General features: G+C 43.1%; 1 protein-coding gene and 1 pseudogene across 1 annotated transcript in view; one reads left to right on the forward strand and one right to left on the reverse strand.

Moving 5' to 3' along the window:
• Positions 1–20,367, reverse strand: part of FGD6 (FYVE, RhoGEF and PH domain containing 6) — a 91,848-nt gene that overhangs the window by 55,082 nt on the left and 16,399 nt on the right. Inside the window, exon 2 of the mRNA XM_085897213.1 lies at positions 963–2,822. Coding sequence (XP_085753339.1) covers positions 963–2,822 — 1,860 coding nt within the window. The remainder of the gene's footprint in view (positions 1–962; positions 2,823–20,367) is intronic.
• LOC147018020 (signal recognition particle RNA) lies at positions 7,519–7,659 on the forward strand (annotated as a pseudogene).

Below are 20,367 nucleotides of genomic sequence, written 5' to 3' on the forward strand. Positions count from 1 at the left end.
CAATTGCACTTTGTCATTATGGGGTATTCTGTGCATATCGGTGACAAAAAAAAATTTAATCCATTATAAAATTCAGGCTGTAACACAACGAAATGTGACAAAAGTCAAGGACTGTGACTAGTTCTTGAAGGCACCGTGTATATGGTTATGTTACATTAGCCCGAGTAGATCAAAAATTTCGAATTTGGTCAGAGTGGTCAAACACGAATGGCCTACTTTTTTATCGTTTTCCTAAAAGGTACAGTGGGATCAATCGGTAAATGATCAGATAGCCAGCTTTATATCTCCACTCTTGGACAGCATGCTCTTGCTACAATTCCCTGCCTGTGAAACAGCAGGATGATGGATTACAATTCTGTAGCTCAGGTGCGAGTCAAACCCAGACAAGACAACTCAAAAGGAAAGTAAGCTTATCCGTCGGTCGAGCATCGAGATAAAATGAAAGAAATAGTTTTTGAGCTTTGAGTTTATAGGAAGTCATTTCCTTCTGAGAAAGACAAGTGGAGTTCATACTTCAGTGCAGACTCAGCTCCTGTTTTCACAAAGATGTGGTTAACTCAAGATGAATAAAGGCCAAGAAATGACTGGAATTTGGCACATGGGTATAAATAGCAAGCCTGCAGTCAGATAACATGTCAAATGTTTAAAATGTCAGTCACTCTTCCATAAAAGATTCTTCACAAGTTACTACTTCATAGCATTGGGCACAGCGCTTGGATGGGCATCAATGTTGTCACTATGCAAATAAATTGTCCTTATAATTCTGTAAGGGGAAGATTTCAGTCCCTGCTGGTTGCCCCGTGCGAACAGCCATATTATTATCCACAGGAATGATAATTTCTCAAGCTGCTAATGACTACTACTAACTTCAGGCTGAAGTAACGTCCTTCTGTGGATCATTTATAAATTTACCCAAGTTACTTACTTTCCATTACAAAACAAAGCATTGCCGATTTACTCACCATCAAAAGCTGGAGGAGAGATGGGGAAGGAGAGAGAATGAGATTTCGAGGGACAGGCTGGCACAGTAGGCCGGCAGACATCTCGGCCTCCAAACGATTCTCCACGTGAAACCGTTCGTCCACCTACTCTCACAGTTGCCCGTCGACCAGCGTCATTTCCGTGCCACGACAAAGAAAAAGCTCTATCGGCCGAGCGAGAACGACGAGGTCTTGACCCGGTGGTTGCCGCGTCAGCAGTAATCACATCGGTCTTTCTGTCGGACCTCTTTCGGACGGGCAACCTCAAGGGCAGAAAATTTCTGAACGAAGATTTTTTACGAAGACCTTCCTTGCAAGGCTTTTCACCGTGGCCCTGGGCTTGAACGGAAGAGCCAAAGAGCTTTGTGATAGGTCGAGTGGTAATATCGGCTGGCTGAAACGGTGGTGGAATTTTATCAAGACCACAGGGGTTAGAAATAAAATTGAGACCTTTGCCTGAACTCTTACTACTCTGTCCCTGTTGGCAGCTGTGCAAAGCAGCCATCCTGCTGCAATTTATGTTAAGTTCCTGGTGAGGAATGGGAGGAGGGGGAGGACTGGTGGTAGGCCTGCAAAGCCCTGAAGACTGGCCAACTACTGATTTTACTTGCTCCGGTGTTATGGCTTCACTTTTAACCAAAGAGCCAACTTTTCTGGAAAGGCTTGGAGACTCATGGGCTTCACTCATTTTCTTCACTTGTTGGCGGTCATCACATGAAAAAGCATCCAACTCTTTCTCAAGTTCATTATCACTGCAATCTCTGATAGGATGCTGTATTGTCAAGTCGTCTCTGCCTGTCGACTTTACTGGAGTCTGGAAACTCCTTTTACTTTCAGTTTTCACATCAGCAAGCTTGTGAGAAAGTCCACCATTACCCTCGGTTTGTGTCATCATGAACTTTCTTTGTAGACTTGAAATGGAGCATTTACCCTGAGGTAATTTTGGGCTTTTAGCTGCATCAGAGTCCTTCCTGAGCCCATTATCCAACTTTGTACAGAGTCCTTCTCTTTTAACCTTTCGACCATTGCTTCCGAGACAACCAAACTGAATTCTTTCTGGAGCTAAAGAATGCTCTTGAGCCAAATGTTCAGAAACCTGGCAGCTCGCATCCTTCGTCACGTGGCCAAATGCCGGATCACGTAGCAAAACATCAGCAGTGGTATTTAAATTTTTATCTCTGCAAAATTGGGGGTGCTTGATAGGAATATGAAAGTCTGCGTCGTCGTGCCGATGCAAGTGGCTCTGCAATTTACAAGAGGTCTCATTAGTTTGTCGCCACTCCGTTTTATCATGGCCACACACAAAGTTGCACCCAGAACCTGCGGGAGCTTTATCTGCGGCAATTCCAACTTTTGAAGGTGGTTTGTCAATTGGCGTTTTACATGGTGAATGATTGCAGGAATAGGGAGCAGCAGCGATTTTTCCATGCCGAGATTGACCAGGGGAACAGAGGCAACAGCCATGCTGTGCTGGTCCAGTGCAATGCAGCACGATACGACGCATCTCCCCACATAAACATCGCCCAGATAAGCACATCGACTCATGGGTGCTGCAAGTTTCACATTTCACACATGGCTGATGCTGCAGCCGTTGCTGTTGATACTGCCGATTGCTCCGTTGCAGCGTGGGTTTCACTTCAGCTACTGGAGGTTTTCTTTCCACTTTGGGTTTTGGAGCCACTGGTGGCTTATTGGGGCACTGGGGCAGCGAGTTTGAAATGAGGCGGTGCTTGGATGGTGGTTGCAACTTCATTGCAAGGGGTGGTGCAATGTGCGTTTTGGCAGATGCATCGCTTTGCAAAGGGAACTTGGGTTTGGGAGCCACGGGAGGCTTTTTCGTTTCTGTTGGAAAGATAGGGAAGATGGTGGAGAATAGAGAAGGATTGGTCACAAGTAAAAACTCAATGTGTTGTGTCCCTTGTAATTCAACATATACTGAGATAACTTCACGATAAAAGTTATTGAAAAGGAACAACAACAAATACATTAGGTCCAGCGAGTCTCAGCAAAATATGTAGCACTGGTTGAAAAAACAGAAAATAAAATAAAATCACACTTCAAAAACTAAGAATAACTAGAGCTGTTCATTATCAAATTTTTTTTCCTTTCACAACCTTGAATTAAATGAATGCGCTATTAATCAGTGAATGCAACTTTCAGTGAATTTCCTGGTAATTTCATTTAATGCAGTCACATCTTCCCTTTGTGGGTTCCTCAAATCGCTGTGCCATACACAACATTTATTATAAATACAAGGTACTTCTGATAGACTATGGTTACTCAAAACTAGACATAGTTGCTTTTCAAAAGCTACAGGCAATTGCTCGGTGGCTCATTTGACCTCTCAAACGGTCTTGGCGCAAGCCGCAAAATTAAAACATAATCGAGCTTTGTTCCGATAGTCCGAAGCTGCGGAGGCAATTTTACCCTCATTTACTGCAGCTTCCAATAAAGCTGCCAGTATTTAAAAGGGAATGCAGGTTGAGCATTTTAGAGACCCACAAATAAAGTGGGGTGATAATCTTAAAGTTCACCCATTTGGTGTTTCTACCCAAGCACCTAGCCCATGAAGCTCGTTTGGGATTTTTTGGTGAAAATTCCATGTGCTATGTTCATTTGTCATAATTCGGATTCTGATGTGCCAAACTCTGTTTCAGAGTATCAGTGCTGCCGAAGCAGCTTATTGGCAAAATGATAATGGGTGGTTTGCCATTGCCTTTCCAGCAATAGTCAAGACAGGAATTTGGAATTTGTTCAGTGCCAGCAATATACTGTACATAGCTCTTTTAAAACACTGACACTTCCATAAATGTTTAGTACTTTCTAGGTGGGCTGGAAAGCTGGTATTTTGCACACTTACGCAACTCAAAGCCAGTTTACCAAGAAAAGGAAAAAAAATCACAACACTGTGGGAAAATGTCCACAAATGAAAATATCTGCGAATTAAAGTGGGTCAGTGGAAACTCTCTTTGCTCACTGTGGGTCGCGTGACACAAAACAATGGAGCTTACACTCAAACTGGTTGCCAGGCAACACTAACAAATGCCTCTTCCACCTCTTACTCCATAACCTTTGCCATATTTACATAAAAAAATTACTATGGATGAAAACCTTTAAATAAAAAGATTGTTCAAAATCACCAATTCTTGATTTACTTTTGAAGTATGCAACTACAATCCACTTTATCAAATATATAAAGCTTACATGTATTATATGCCTGCAGATAGGATACACCATGTGAGTGGTTGTTTGTGGTTTGCAAGCATATCCCCACACGTACACTATATTGTTGTGGTTACCAAATTCGCAAACCACCATTCAGGTCCCTTAGGTGAGGTATCTCGGTAAGTACATGTGTAGTTAGGCCCAAACCCGTTGTCTAGTGGGAATACATGTCATTTATGCGTGCTGCGACTCTTCAGGATAGCCGTTTTTCTTTTGCTATCTTTATTTTGGACCAACCGCCATGATTACCACCACAACCACAACATCAACCACCAACCACAACGCCGCTTCACCACAACCGCCACGACCTTCCCGTCACACCTCGCAACCGTCGCATCGCCACCGTTCTTGCCCCGCTGTGGGTACCGGTGTTGGACTCGTGCAGGGCGCGCGCCGAACAGCGTGTACAAAATCACGGATTTTGTGCTTCAAAAACGGATCAAAAACGACACACGCCCACTTTTTGCCGTCCAATCGGTGAGCGAGGGGCGAATTGGCCCCGCCCCCAGGGCGATCGATATATGCAAATTTATGGATCAAAAAGCCTTCACGCCCACTTTTTCTCGGGCCAATGGGGAGCGAGGTGAAAGGTCGAAGGGAGGGGGTCAAAGATGAGAGGGCGAAGCTACGGGGCTGATAAAAGGACCGTGTTCGTCAGTCAGGAGAGTAGGAGAGTAAGTGAGTAGTAGACGAGGAGAGTCGGAGAGTAGGAGAGTCGGAAACAGAGAGTCAAGACTTCGCGGGCGGTGGAGTTGGCAAGAAGGAGCTGGTCGTCGTGTGCGTTGGAGTCGGAACGGAGGGGACGGAGCTGTGGAAAGGCGGCGAAACCAGACGAGGGGGTGCTCGCGTCGGGAGCTGCACCCCAGGGAGGCCGACAGCGCGACCTGGCCGAGGTGGAGACGCTCGTCGCGGGATAATAAAAATCCTCTATACCCCGAGCATCAGCAACCCCCTCCTGTTTCCCCCCGCGCTGAGATAGTGCGACCAAGGGGGCCCCTTTCCCACCCCCTACCAGACACTGCCCGCGAGGCCCGCGGAGTTGGGGCGCCATCGCCGCTCCGCGTCTCATCACCAGACGGGTAGGCCGACCCGGTCTCGGCCTCAGGCCCGCCTCATCCTTGAGGGTATTCTTTTCCTTGGTTTTGGGTATGTGTTGTCGGCGCCGTCTGTGAAGTAGAATTGTATAAGTGTTGCCGTGTGCTCGGTAGTCGGTATTAGCTCTGCATTGTGTTTTCGCTTTTACATTTGCTTTTTGTGTAAATTGAATTGTGTTTTTTCTATGTGCTTTTGGTGGAATTGAATATGTGTGCTTTCCGTTCGTCGCGAATAAATGTGCTTTGTGTCGAACTGTTTCCCGCTTCGCTTCGTCATTTCTCCCATTGAATCCTCATCTTGCTTCACGTAAAGGGTTGGTAGTGGGCTGAATACGCCCGATAATTAATCGAACCGTCGAGGTCGACGATAACACCGCTCGGTTATTCTGATAGTACGGAACGGGTCGCTTAAGTGGCCCGTGTCCGAAGTCGACCTGCGGCGAGGTGCCATCGCCCGGTCTACCCTCCGCGTGGGTACTTAGGTAGGTCGAATTTGGCGAGCAACCCTATCCCACGCGGGGGCTGATTGGCTCGATCGCGGTGAGACCGAAAGGTCCACCCGTGACTGGTTCCCGGCGTTAGTCCGAGAGGGTCACGACTGGATTGTCCGTCCGGTGGGCGACGTGCCGCGATTCGAGTTACGTGGCCGTCAGCACGCCGGCGGGCGCGAATCCGCAACAATATATTGCACGTGGTACATGAAAAACTTACCTTGGGTAGCCTTTCATGGTTGCTTTATGCAACTTTCTTCAGCTGGAAGAGCATGGGTGGAGTCAATTTATCTATAGTCCTTGCCACCTGGGATAATTGATTAGGTGAGAGGTAATTGGTTATTCCCTCCAGTGACAGGTGAGACATGGTCTTTGTTTTAATTTATATGTTGACTGCTTTTGACGTTCTCAAGTGGTACATGCTTGGGAGTTTTGATGGTATGAGTTTCTGTCTGTGCTGTCGCTGATGTTTCGCCAATAAGCAATACAACAGGTCTGGCGGCTGAGGGGGAGTGCAGCATGAGGATTCTCACGTGTGTATTATTTATGAACTAGCCGAAACCCCGTCACAGACGGATTCCGTTCCACGAGCCCAATATGACAACCAGTGGCGGCTCTTGTAAGAGCCGGATCCCAGTCGATGTACTCCATGGCCTTACCTAATGAGGCCTACAAAACATCCTTGTACACGACATTTTTGGCGTACACTACTCCTTGTGAAGAAGTCCCCTGATTTGTGCATGTGTCTACTTTGACGTACAAACACCGTATCAAAACTTCTCAGGTCACAGTACCGAGAAAAACGTGACGTGACCGCTAGGAGGAGCACAAAATTGGTCCTTCAGTATTAATATATAGAAGATACAATGTTTCTTGTTACATTTTTTGTTTCAAATTCACATTCTGAGGTAGTCAGCATGTGCAGAAGAGGGTTTGACATTGCAGATGCTATTTTTGAGGAGTGGAATAACACCTCTCAGCGGTGACGGTCTGTCGACGACAGACGTAATGACGTCAGCGAATGACCGATGATGTCATGACGTCCTTACGCCTCTCAGCGGTGATGTCACACGTCGCCATGTAAACGAATGTAAAACGAAAAGTGTTTATTCTGCTTCACAGTTGAAGTTTGACTATTGCCAAGATGTGCGATGCACTCTTACAGGTACGAAGTTTCTTTCAGTCCAGGTCACAGTACCGAGAAAAATGTGACGCGACCGCTAGGAGGAGCACAAAATTGGTCTTTCAGTATTAATATATAGATGTCTTTACAGCGATGAAGTCTGGGAAGCGTTTGAAACAGCAAAGGTCACACCTTGTGTTGCTTCATGCAACTTTTCTTCGGTTAGACAAGCATGGAGGAGTCAATTTATATGTCATCCGAGCTATATGGTATAATTGATTAGGTGAGAACCAATTCGATATTCCCTCCAGTTACAGGTGAAAGATGTAGATTGGATCTTTGTATTATATATATATATATATATATATATATATATATATATATATATATATATATATATATACATATATACATACATATATATATATATATATATATATATACATATATATATATATATATATATACATATATATATACATATATATATATATATATATATATATATATATATATATATATATATATATATATATATATATATATATATATATATATATATATATACACACACACACACATACATACATACATACATACATACAACCGGGCGTAGTGGCGTGCGCCTGTAATCCGGCTACTCGGAGGCTTGGGTTGGAGGATCGCTTGAGGACGGGAGCTCTGCGCTGGGCCACGATATAAGAGGGTGTAGGGCAGCCCGGAATCATGGCGAAACCCAATCCTTATCCCTGTGTCGTAAGAGGCGACCAGGGTTGCGTCAGGAAGGGCATCCGGTGTAAAACCTGTGCCAAATCAGTATGTGGATCATAACAGATGATCCGCTGTGGCGACCCCTAACGGGAGCAGCCGAAAGATGAACAACAACATATATATATATATATATATATATATATATATATATATATATATATATATATATATATATATATATATATATATATATATATATATATATATATATATATATATATATATATACACACAATATACATATACATATATTATACACACAACTGGTCAAAAGTTTTAGAACACCCCCATTTTTCCAGTTTTTACTGAAATTTAAGCAGTTTAATGTTTCAATGTACTCTGGAATTAAAGCATAGAACAAAATATAATCTAAATTTTTGACTCACCAAAGTAGCCACCTTTTGCAGATACAACAGCCGAACATACTCGTGGCATTCTTTCTACAATGGAAATCAAATATTGTTCGGAAAGTTCTTCCCAACACTGTTGCAGAAGTTCCCACAAATATGTTGCACTTGAAGGTTGCTTTGCTTTCACCCTTCTGTCGAGTTCATCCCAAACTAGCTCGATGGGGTTTAAGTCTGGAGACTGCTGGCAATTCCATGATTTGAAGCCTACCGTCTCGTTCTTTTCTTCTAAGGTCGTTCTGACATAGCCTGGAGGTATGTTTTGGGTCGTTATCTTGCTGTATATTGTACTAGATCGTAGAAAAATCGTGCAAATTATGATACAAGCATCAAATTTGGCATTTCTGTTCTGCAGGGCTTTCTGATCAAATCTGCCCGATTGGCCATGTGAAAATCCAAATTCTGAAAAATTTGAAAAAAACAAAAAACTTCAAGCAAATTTGAAGTCACAGCTGGCTGAAATTCTTGAAGCGCAAGTGAACATCCCAGACAGAGAACCAAGGGGAGATGCAGTGATCATTGATGGCTCAGCACTTATCAATGCCCTTCCTCCATGCACTTCAAAGATATTTGATGACTATGCTAAAGAAGACATCATCCCAAAGGTGGAATCCTATGGTGCCAGGTACGAGAGGGTGGACGTAGTGTTTGATGTGTACAAGAAGTCACGCCTGAAGTCCGAGGCAAGGTCGAAAAGGGGGCAAGGAATCAGAAGAAGAGTGACAGGAATCAGTAAGACCCCAAGTAACTGGAGAAGCTTTCTTCGAGATGACAGCAACAAGACTGAGCTGTTTCACTTCCATGCGGAAAAGATGTGTGAAGCACAGACGACAAGCACAGTCATTGTCACAAAAGGAGAAGATGCCATTAGCAACACAAGGAAGTCACTGGATGCTGTGTCTCCATGTTGTCATGAAGAAGCTGACACTCGAATATTTGTACACGCCAGGGATGCAACAACGGATGGTAGCAAGTCCATTATCATTAAGGCTAATGACACGGACGTCCTCGTCATCGCAATATCTGTACTGCCATCCTTACAGGAACTAGTTCTTGAGAACATGTAGATTGCCTTTGGCCAAGGAGCCAAGGCGCGATGGATTCCAGTCCATGAGGTAGTTTCTGCAATAGGGCCTGAGAAAGCTAGAGGGATCCCACACTCCAATGCGTTCACTGGATGTGACGTCGTGTCTGCCTTCCGCAGTAAAAGGAAGAAAACTGCATGGCAGACTTGGAACGTCTTTGATGATGTTTCTGAAACATTCACCAATCTCAGCCAGCATCCAACACTGATTCGTGATCTTGACTTTTTGAAGTTGTTTTTTTTTCAAATTTTTCAAAATTTGGATTTTCAAATGGCCAATCAGGCAGATTTGATTAGAATCCCCTGGAGAACAAATGTGCCAAATTTAATGCTTGTATCATCATTTGCACGATTCCTCTCAAAAATTTCTGTTATCTGCCCCACTTGTAGGATGAACCCCTGACCAACTAGGCGTATATGAGAGGGTATTGCTTGGCGTTGCATAATGCTGTGATAGCCCTTTCGGTTCAAGGTGCCAGTCACTCTGTGCAAGTCGCCGACTCTAGATCCAGCAAAAGAGCCCCAGATCGTCACGCTTCTGCTTCCATGTTTGACAGTTGGTGTCACACACTGAGGAACCATCCTTTCGCCTACTCGACGACGTACAAAAACCCTGTGTGATGAACCGAACATTTCAAATTTTGATTCATCGGTCCATCAGACCTTCTTCCAGTTTTCAGTAGTCCACTGGCAGTGCTTCATGGCCCAGGCAAGCCTCTTTTTCTTATTTTGCCATCTTAGCAATGGCTTTCTTTCTGCCACTGACCTGTCAAACCTGCAGCTCAAAGTCTTCTCTTCACAGTTGAAAATGAGACTTCCTTACTTTGACCAGTTTTAAGCTGTGCTTGAAGCTGCTGTCCTGTGAGCTGCCTATCAGGCAAGCTGTTGACGCTCAGAAACTTGTTTTCTGATTGTGTTGTGGCTTTGTGTTTGCCAGACCACGTCCTGTCAGAGTTTCCTCCAGTTTCCAAGTGCCTTTTGATGATGTAGGAAGCTGTACTCACTGACACCTTGGCTTTCTTTTAAATTTCTCGAAAGGAAAGACCTCCACTTTTAAGGGTTATAATGGTCTGTCTGTCTTCCTTTGTTCATTGTCTTTTTCTCGTCATTATAATAGCAATATACTATTTCCTGCAGTGCAATATTGTCCCAATAATGCTTCAGAGGGTTTAGCAACACAGTCTGTACCAAGACTGCTTTTATACAGACAGAGGGTCTGTAACTTATCAACAAAAGTTGGGAAACCTGTAGGAATTAATTGCATCAACTTTCAAGGCTTAATTTACTTCCATTGCTGCAGAACAGCTGCAGTTACTAACCCATTACTTGTTCCCTGAAAAGGGCCGTTTTTAACAACTCTGAAAGTTACATTATGTTTCAGTTTTTGGTAACCTCAACTTTTTTAACCTCTGGCAGTTTACCACTTAGCTTTGTACCATTTCAGGTTATTCACTGGACTTGAACTGCTTAGATTTCAGTAACAACTGCAAAAAATGGGGGTGTTCTAAAACTTTTGAATGGTAGTGTATATCCAAAATGATGTGCAACGTTTCAAATGGCTGTCATAATTTTACCAATGCGACCCTCTTTCTTTTATTACACTAAACAACAAATTTCAAAAATTTTTTTTTACTGGAGATGTGTAAAGTGATTAAGACTAATTTGGGTACGCTGATTTCAAAAATCATAACCGTTTTGCTGTATCACGTCAGGATTTTCAGGAACAGAAATATTCCCATTGCCTAGAAGTCAGGATTTCAATGAAATTTACATATGTCTTTAACATGTCTATTTCGTACAATTGTTGTTAACTTGTGTTATATTTCTTTCTTTCAGATAAAGATGAGTAGGCGTTCCTGTACCAATCATCCTGACAACTTCTGTTATGTCTGTGGTCGGTATACCAAAAAAGATCAACAGCGAAGTATATCTACAGCAGTGAAAATGAAGGCCGCCTACTTTCACTACTTCGGGTGTAAGGTGGGGGACCAAGAACAGAGCTGGGCACCACACATCTGCTGCACAAGCTGTCACACAACCTTGACTCAGTGGTTGGTGGGCAAGCGCGCGAGCATGCCATTTGCGGTGCCCATGATATGGCGTGGGCCGCAGAATCATCATGATGATTGTTATTTCTGCTGCACAAGCATCGCCTGCTTCAACAAGAAGAATAAAGGTCACATCAAGTACGCTGACTGCGTCTCTGCTCGTAAACCTGTGCCTCATGATGACGAGAACCCCGTTCCAACACCTCCAGCTGATCAGAACATAGCTGTAAGCAGTGGTGAAGAGGATGGTGATGATGAACCTTTTGAACCCGACACTCAAGAATCACACCTTCTGAACCAGGGAGACTTAAATGATCTTGTAAGAGATCTCTCGCTGTCAAAGGCGAAGGCAGAGCTGCTTGGATCAAGGCTGCAGCAGTGGAATCTACTTGAACCTAACACCAAGATATCCTTGTTCAGAGCACGTCACAGAGACATGGCTGAGTTCTTTGAGATGGAAGACACGATGACATTCTGCAGTGACATCAACGGTCTGTTGAAAGAACTTGGGTGTGATCACGATCCTGCAGACTGGCGCCTCTTCATCGACTCGGGGAAGAACAGCTTGAAGGCTGTTTTGCTCCACAATGGCAACGAGAAACCATCAGTCCCACTGGCTCACGCGTTCGGCATGACAGAGACCTATGAGACTATGCGGCAGCTGCTTGATTCCATCAAGTACAATGACTTCAACTGGCACATCTGCGGAGACTTGAAAGTGGTGGCGCTGTTGTTAGGGCTGCAGTCAGGCTACACGAAATACATGTGCTTCCTTTGTCTCTGGGATAGCAGAGACGACAAGAATCACTGGACGAAGAAAGATTGGGAAGAGCGAAAAGAGCATGTACCTGGTCGACACAACGTGAAGCATGTCGCCCTTGTCGACCCAGCCAAGGTTTTCCTTCCACCACTCCACATAAAGCTCGGCTTGATGAAAAGTTTTGTACGGGCAATGGATCTGAATGGGTGTGGGTTTTTATACCTCAAGGAAAAGTTTGGCAACACCTTGTCGGAGGCCAAGATCAAGGCTGGTGTCTTTGTTGGACCGCAAATCCGACAGATTATGAAGGACGAAACTTTTCCGACAACTCTAAACCCCAAAGAGCTGGCAGCGTGGAGGAGCTTCAAAGCTGTGACGGACAACTTCTTGGGGAACGAGCGTGCGGACAACTATGAAGAAATAGTGCAGCAGCTGCTGGAGTCCTTCAGGAAACTTGGCTCCAGGATGTCCCTGAAAATCCATTTCCTACACCAGCACCTGAACTTCTTCCCCTGACAACTTGGGAGCAGTCTCGGACGAGCACGGCGAGCGATTCCACCAAGAGATTTCACTCATGGAGACGCGTTACCAAGGGCGGCACAACCCGAACATGATGGGCGATTTCTGCTGGTTCCTGCATCGTGAAACTGACACAGAGCAGCAAAAACGCAAAGCCAAATGCCTAAAGCATTTTTAATTACATTCTAGTGGAGTTTTTCTGTAATTTCTATAATTTTGAAGCATTCATGATGAAATAAATGAATAAATGAATTTTTGTAAATTTCATTGAAATCCTGACTTCTAGGCAATGGGAATATTTCTGTTACTGAAAATCCTGACGTGATACAGCAAAACGGTTATGATTTTTGAAATCAGCGTACCCAAATTAGTCTAAATCACTTTACACATCTCCAGTAAAAAATTTTTGTTGTTCAGTGTTATCAATTCACCTAAAGAACAAGGTGTAAAGATTTTTTTCCCCCCATAGAAGTTTCAACCATGTTGAACAATTTCTCTGTGCCCCAGTGGACACATTTTAGAGACGTGTTATGCGATGAAGTCATATGTTTCAACACAAAGGCAGTTTCATAGGGTGGTTTCAAAAGCAGCGAGAGTGAACACACATGGTGGGTGATACTGATAACGTTTTCACTGTTGGGGTGGGATCCCCTGGTTTCCTCACTTCGCGATACAATTTATAATCTATTCTTATCGTTGTATTTTCATAATCATTTGTTTTTCCTCATTTACTGGAGCCTTTAGGCTTCATGAATACTTCATATACTTATCCTTTCTTCAAACGCCGAAACGATGGCAGATAGCTCTCATTAAACAGTTCTGGAAGGGCTAATCCCGAAACATGAGTTGGTTTGTACTCCTTTGTCGGGAATTGACATCGAGGACCTTGGCCCAGTTGCATAAAATTCCCTCATCTTTAAGGTATACTGTGATTCCTTTGCGAACAATTTCCTTGACGGCTGGTGCAAAAACAACCCTTTGGAAATCCTTAGGTAAGGATTTCCTTGAGGGTGAGGAAATCCTTCGGAGCTGTTGCTCTGCTCGGCAACCAATCACATTAGTGATCCCGATGGCGGAGAAGCGATCTACAGACTGGCTTCAGGAAGAGACAGAAGCATTAGTGGAGGGTTTTCTCAAGCACAAGAGAGACAATACATTCTGTAGTTGTATGATGTGTGCTGTTGATGTTCTTTAAATGTTTAACCACCACACTATAACTATTAAAAAAAAAAAAAGTATAATTGGTAAGAATCCCTCGATTTGGGCAAGACCAGTGTCTACAGGGTAAACTGGGACTCTCCCCCCCCCTTCCAGAGTCAAACGAGGTCTCACACGTCTCTCTACAACGCGGGGTTAACGATTGATGAGTTATGGACCAAGTAACATGCCGTGCTCAATCTATTTATTACGTATGCAGTTGACCCTTTTTCCTGGGGCTACTGTGAGTGTCAATTTAATTGGTATCTAAATAAGCTGAAGTCGAAGTAATTCAGGTACGCCTGCAGTACCTGCACGAGAACACACCTTTGGATCGGCCCAGATAACACATATTAAATACTCTGGGATTGTCGATTGATGGAGTTTATCAATAAATTACGACTCGTGGGAGATCAAAGATCATTCGTGTAATTCTAAAGTTATTCCTTATTACGTGTTTTAGTTCAGCGTAATATCATCATACACGTCAAGCAGGTTGAAGCGGTCTCTGAAAACACGTTCATGACGTCTTGCGCAACGACAATCGTCCTCTTCGTGACCAAGTTCCATGAAGAGCACCATTTAGAAACTCATCGGTTGGCATTTAAGGACGGGGATGAGGGGGGATGCACCCTTGAGTTTCGGGAAGATTTGAATGAAAAAAAAAAACTTCAAGAATATTAGAATAAGCAATGATCCTCAAATCAAGGACGTCTTTTAGGGGAGACGAGGTAATATTTAAGTAAATCCTCAAATCTTTCCTCAAGAATGCTTTATGCAACTGGGCCCTCATTATTGTCCTTGGTGAGATATCAGTTTGGAGAATATAAAAGAGGCTTCTCGCATGAAAAAAAAAAATAACGTGCGGTAATCTTTGTTTCCACAACAGTACCTATGATTGCTCAGATAATCAAGAACGAGCTTTTTTCTTCCAAGGTGTCTCCTCTTGACATGTTGGCAGTTCGGATTTTTCTTTTAATACCCCTCTGTTCATTAAAAACACCAAACTCGTTACTGAGCTCAACAAACTTGGTTTCGTTGTTTCTTCATTCACGATGGAACCCTTTACGAGGCAAAAATATAACCAGTTAAAACGTATCATGTCCTTTTGTCGTCTTGTTTATACGATTTTACAACACGATGAAACTTGATTCAATGTGGTATTGCCATTCAAGGTTGAAGGGCGTACCTACACTACAGGGTCTTATTTTTTACCACAGAGGCTCTAGTTTGTTTTGAATGTGGCCAAAATATACCTGGTGTTGGCTTAATGGTTCGGGTGGGGTTGAGATCCAAGGATCCTGAGTTCAAATCCCCCTCGGCTCTTGAATTAATACCAGGTGGGGTTGACTCTGCCAGTCATCCTTCCGAGGTCGGCAAAATGAGTGCCAGCATGCTGGTATACTGTGTCGGAGTGGCGACCCGTCCAGGATTGTGCCCAATAGCCAAGGAGCCTGCTTAGGCAGCACCAACACTGTGCACAGAGTATGGTCCCAATGGATGGGATGGATCTGTCTGTGATCGAGTCATCCAATGAAACAACCGAGCCTTGTCGAGATCATGAGAAGCAAGGGTGATCGTGCCAAAATTTCTGATTGCTGTATTGATGAGCCCATTACTTCCGTTATGGTTTCTCAATTCAAGGATTACGACTGATGGGGATTCTTCCGTTGCCTCAGTAAATGATACTGTACTGAGGCAGACTTTCCATCAGAGCATGTCTCAGGTCACTGTCCCTCCCAATTAAATTATGGAATTCTTCAAGCACTTTCATGAAAAGAGTATGAAAATTAGTGATTTGTTTTCTCTCATATTCACACCTTCATCCTTGGTGCTCCTCGGACGTTGTTCAACAATCTGACGCACTTCCTATTTCTGACAATTCACTCAAAACATTAAAAATGCACATTGTCAGAGCAAGGACATGATTAAATATGTAAATGTTGTGTGTTTAATGCTGTTATATATTTTTTTTGTCATGTACATAGCTATCCTCAACACCAATAGTGGGCGCAGACAACTGTGTAATCGCAGACTGTGCGGTTAGCCAAGAATGAAAAAAATAAAATAATAAATGGATATACAGTACTTCTATTACAAGAATCTTGTGCATCCCAGATTGAATGTCTGATTGGCAGCAACAGCCGAATAGCACTTGGTTTTTTTTTAGTAGTACAGCATTGGTGAGTGCTGGTATTGCTTTCTTTATTTGTGCATGCTTGTCTGTCTCTTCCCATATTTTTTAAAGAAATTGTACTGGCAGGTTATCGAGCCTCCGTGGAATTTTAATATAATCAGCAACGATTTATTTTTGTTCATGTTTATGCTCCAAGTGATAGTCAGGATCGAGGAACCGAGTTGGTTTTTTTTCATTTCCTTTGACACCTATCTTCTGACACGGTGTTACGGTTAGGTGGCAGTTTTATTTGTACTTTGAACCCAACTTTAGATAGGAACAGTGCAGAACCACATCGAGCTACAAGTAGGCCTCTCTGATATTAAATCGTGTCATGACCTCAATGATGTATGGCGCCAACACCCAAACCGGCAACAATGTACCTGGTGTCGGGTTTTACTAAATCATCTTTCACTTGCTTGGCTTGATAATTTTATATTTCTAACCCTTCTATCAATCTTGTGATGCGTAGGGATATTGTCCCTTGTGGTTTCTCTGACTATTCCCTTGTAAAATTATTGCACTTCTCATTGCCCTTTTTCAAGCACCGCACCTTGAATTGGTCTTTTAACACCTCCCTTCCGAGTGATCATTAGCCCCTCCTCTGTGCAGCGAGAGACGGTTTTGCAATCACTTGTGTGCGTGTCCCTGTGTCCGTCCATTTGTGCGAGTGTGTGTGTGCCCGTCCGTAACTTGTTTTTTTTTTAACCATTTGAGCTTTTGCCATCAAATTTTGAAGCAAAGCTTTAATATGGGAATATGGAGAAGACAAATTACTAATTTAGTCAAAAGGTCAAAGGTACCATTTAGTATACGGAAGAAGAAGAAGTCCACATACAAAACGGATGGGCTTTTCATTTTCAGATGCTTTCTAGTTTTTGTTTTGTTTAATCATCTTTAGAGTTGTTTTAGACAAGAGTTGTTTCTGCACAATGTAACTTTCGAAACCTCTGTCAATGATGGGACTACGCTAAAGCACAGATCTGTTTTCTCTGTCAGAAATGCAAAACAAATTGGTCGAGATGTATACAATTAAGTAAACAATGAAGCCTTGAAACAAGAGATTTTTATATTATTGGGAGGTGCAGAGGTTGTTAGCGATGCTAAACGGTGTCAATTGCTGTATGAGAAACAAGCTATGCTTTTAGGAATAAATTTAATAAAATGGTACAACGGTGTCTTCGTCAGGCTGAGAGTTAATGGCTTACCATCTTGACACCTGTTGTAAAGATTTTTTTACGTTTGAGAAGACGACAAAGGCAAACCAGCAAATGCTCAGTCTTCGTTCTCGTGATGGACATTTTCTTGACAATCGCAAAGAAATTGTTCATTTTGTAAGATGTTATTTTTAACCTCTGCCATCGAAGATCGGAGGTTACTGTTTTCACGCCTTTGTTTGTTTGTTATCTTGCCAAAACGAAGTTTTTGCAAGATATGTTAGTCAGCTTGTATGTTTTTTTTTGTTTGTTTGTTTTTTGTTTGGCTGTAATCACGTATAAAAAATTATGCAGAGCACAGTTATCATTGGAAATTTTTGTAACTTCGCATATCAGAGGCCTTTTGAGGTCCCTTTCAGCGCATAAAATTTTGAAGGTCAAGGTCAAAGGTCAAGGTCACTTTGTCGCAGATCAGGGGAGTCGACGAAACCCTTATTTTTTTGAGTAATTTTGATCGGATCGTCTTCAAACTCCATAGGAATATAGTTCATGGTCTGGCCCTCAGCTGATTAATTTTTGGTGGCGATTGGCCTTGACCTTCATATGTTTTTTTTTTGTCTGTAATCACGTATAAATCACTCTGCAGAGCACAGTTATCATTGGAAATTTTTGTAACTTCGTATATCAGAGGCCTATAGAGGTCCCTTTCAGCGCATAGAATTTTGAAGGTCAAGGTAAAGGTCAAGGTGACTGTCACAAATCAGGGGAGTCGACGAAACCATTATTTTTTGAGTAATTTTGATCGGATCGTCTTCAAACTTCATGGGAATATAGTTCATGGTCTGGCGCTCAGCTGATTAATTTTTGGTGGCGATTGGCCTTGACCTTCATGGTTAGCGCCTGAGGTCAAACATATTTGACCCCAAAGTCAAATTTTCAAGTTTTAGGAACCATATTGTGTAGTACCTCAAATTGAACACCTCGATGAGTGCTTTCTAGATATGTCAAGCTTGAGACATTATGATGTCATTTGGTGACGTTATGAGGCAATCGCATATTTTTCATGGTTACTCTGTAGAACGGTTCTCATCGGAATCTCTCGTAGGCAGATATTCCTCAAGGAGTCACTCCTGGTGGATAGCAGCTCTGTTCACCTCAGTGTGACCTTAATTAAGTCACATGTGGTCACCTTTTGGCAAGGTTTATTTGTTTGTTTGTGAACAGCATTACGGAAAAAACTCCTTGACGGATTTCAACGAAACTTGGTGGGGGGATTAGGTATGGTCCAAGGATCATGCCATTAGATTTTGGACTTGGTCCAAAATCCAATATGGCCGCTATGGCGGCCATTTTGAAAAATATTTGAATTTTTTTTTTTGCATTTCTACATGTTTTAAGTGATTTCCAACCCCCCCTCCACCCCAAAAAAAATTGTTGGAGAAAAAAAAATTTTGCAATTTTTTTTTTCAACAAAATTTCGATTTTTCTTTTTTGCATTTCTACATGTTATAAATGATTTCCAACAAAAAACATGCCAAAATTATAATTGCGGCTGATTTTGGAACTTCAGGTGGATATACCCACGTAAAATCAATTTCTGTCTCAAGGAATCTAGTTATGACGAATTCATTGAGTATATAAAAGTTAAAAGTAAAAGGGAAAGTTGCAAACTATAACTCTGTGAGCACTGTTGACGTCAAATTGAATGAATAGGAAATCAGGTTCACTTGAGTGACCTCGCAGTATTGGCGGCGGAGGTTTTGCACTCTACCGAGTGCTCCCCCTCTAGTTAGAATGTTTTCCTTTTACTCTGCTGATATCCCCACAATGCAGAATATTACAACCAATTTACCACAGATAGATGAGCATCAGCAACACTTCTTCAATGAGAATGTTACTCCTGAACTTAAAACTGCACGAGATGGCCTTGCTGACCATAAGGCTCCTTGCTTTGATGGGTTACCAGCTGAATTTTACAAAACTTTTTGGGACATGCTTGGACCTGCGATGATTTCAATTATGCCTCCTGCGATGCCTCCACAAGGGCTTACCGCCCTTTGGCTGTTTATGTGCAATCAAGTCACATGTCTTATCCCCAAGAAAAAGGATTTTCAATTAATACAGAACTGGCGAAATGTGTTAAACATAGATCTATACACGACAACATCTGTTTAGTACGTGACTTGTGCAATGTGTGTGCAATTCAACAACACACACACACACACACACACACACACACACACACACACACACTTATATAAACAAATTGTTCGCTTGATCAAAGTTGATGATCGTCTCTGCTCACCATTGCTAGTTGGGAGAGCAATTCGCCAAGGCATTCATCTGAAATTTTGTATTATCTTTGTATCGTGCCCCTTTTGATTATTTTACAATCTTCTCCCCTGGGCTTTTCAATGACACCATCACAAAAGCCCATTGAAATTTCAGCTTATGCTGATTATGTCTGCGTCACTGTTCACAGAAGCAAGGACATTGTCATGTTGTTTGAGGGTCTACGTGTCTGCTCTCCAGCATGTACAACAGGTTAATGTCAATGCCCTAATAAGGGTGAAACCGGTCAGTAACTGCATTTTCATTCACTTTTGACAGGTTCTGACATTACAAAATTGCACTTAGGTTATGAAATATTTACATTCAATGAACCCTCCAATGAACAACCAACCATTCCATTCCCCATCACGATCCACTACCCACCCGCTGTCTACAAGCACTCTGACTTGCCAAGGCAGGGTCTTGCAGCCGTTCCTTGCCGCTTCCACAAACGTTCCTTCCACAAACGTTGTAACTCTTGCATGATGGCCTGTGCAACATTGATACTGTTACTCGTCAAGTATGAACCCGCGTGGAAGACTGGCTGGGGTTTCCCGGCAGGGGCCGTTGCAGCATTGATACTGTTACTCGTCGAGTGTAGGCCCGCGTGGAGTGGCTGGGGTTTCCCAACAGGGGCCAAGGCCCTCCCACGGAAAGTTGGGCCGTAGGACCTGTCCAATCAGAGGCGGACAGCGAGGTGTGTTCACCAAGGCCCCTCAGCGGGGAGGTAGGTCCATAAATTCCTGAGCACTCTCTGAAGCAGGTCTTTTTGAGGTCTTGGAGGGTTCTTTTTGAGGTCTTGGGTGGTATTTTTGAGATCTTGGGTGGTCTTTTTGGGGTCTTGGAGGGTTTTTTCTGTCACAAAAGGGGTTTTTGCTGTTACGAAGGTCATCGAGGTGGCGAACGTGTCTCTGCTGGCCCTCTACAAGGAAAGAAAGGGTGACCCTGACCCCCCTCCGTGGACCCCACTACTCACCACCCGAGCTCCACCACGAACCTCGAGT

This window comes from Eptatretus burgeri, chromosome 10, assembly GCF_056783735.1.
Source record: "Eptatretus burgeri isolate ZD-2024b chromosome 10, Ebu_testis_v1, whole genome shotgun sequence".
Lineage (NCBI taxonomy): Eukaryota > Metazoa > Chordata > Myxini > Myxiniformes > Myxinidae > Eptatretus > Eptatretus burgeri.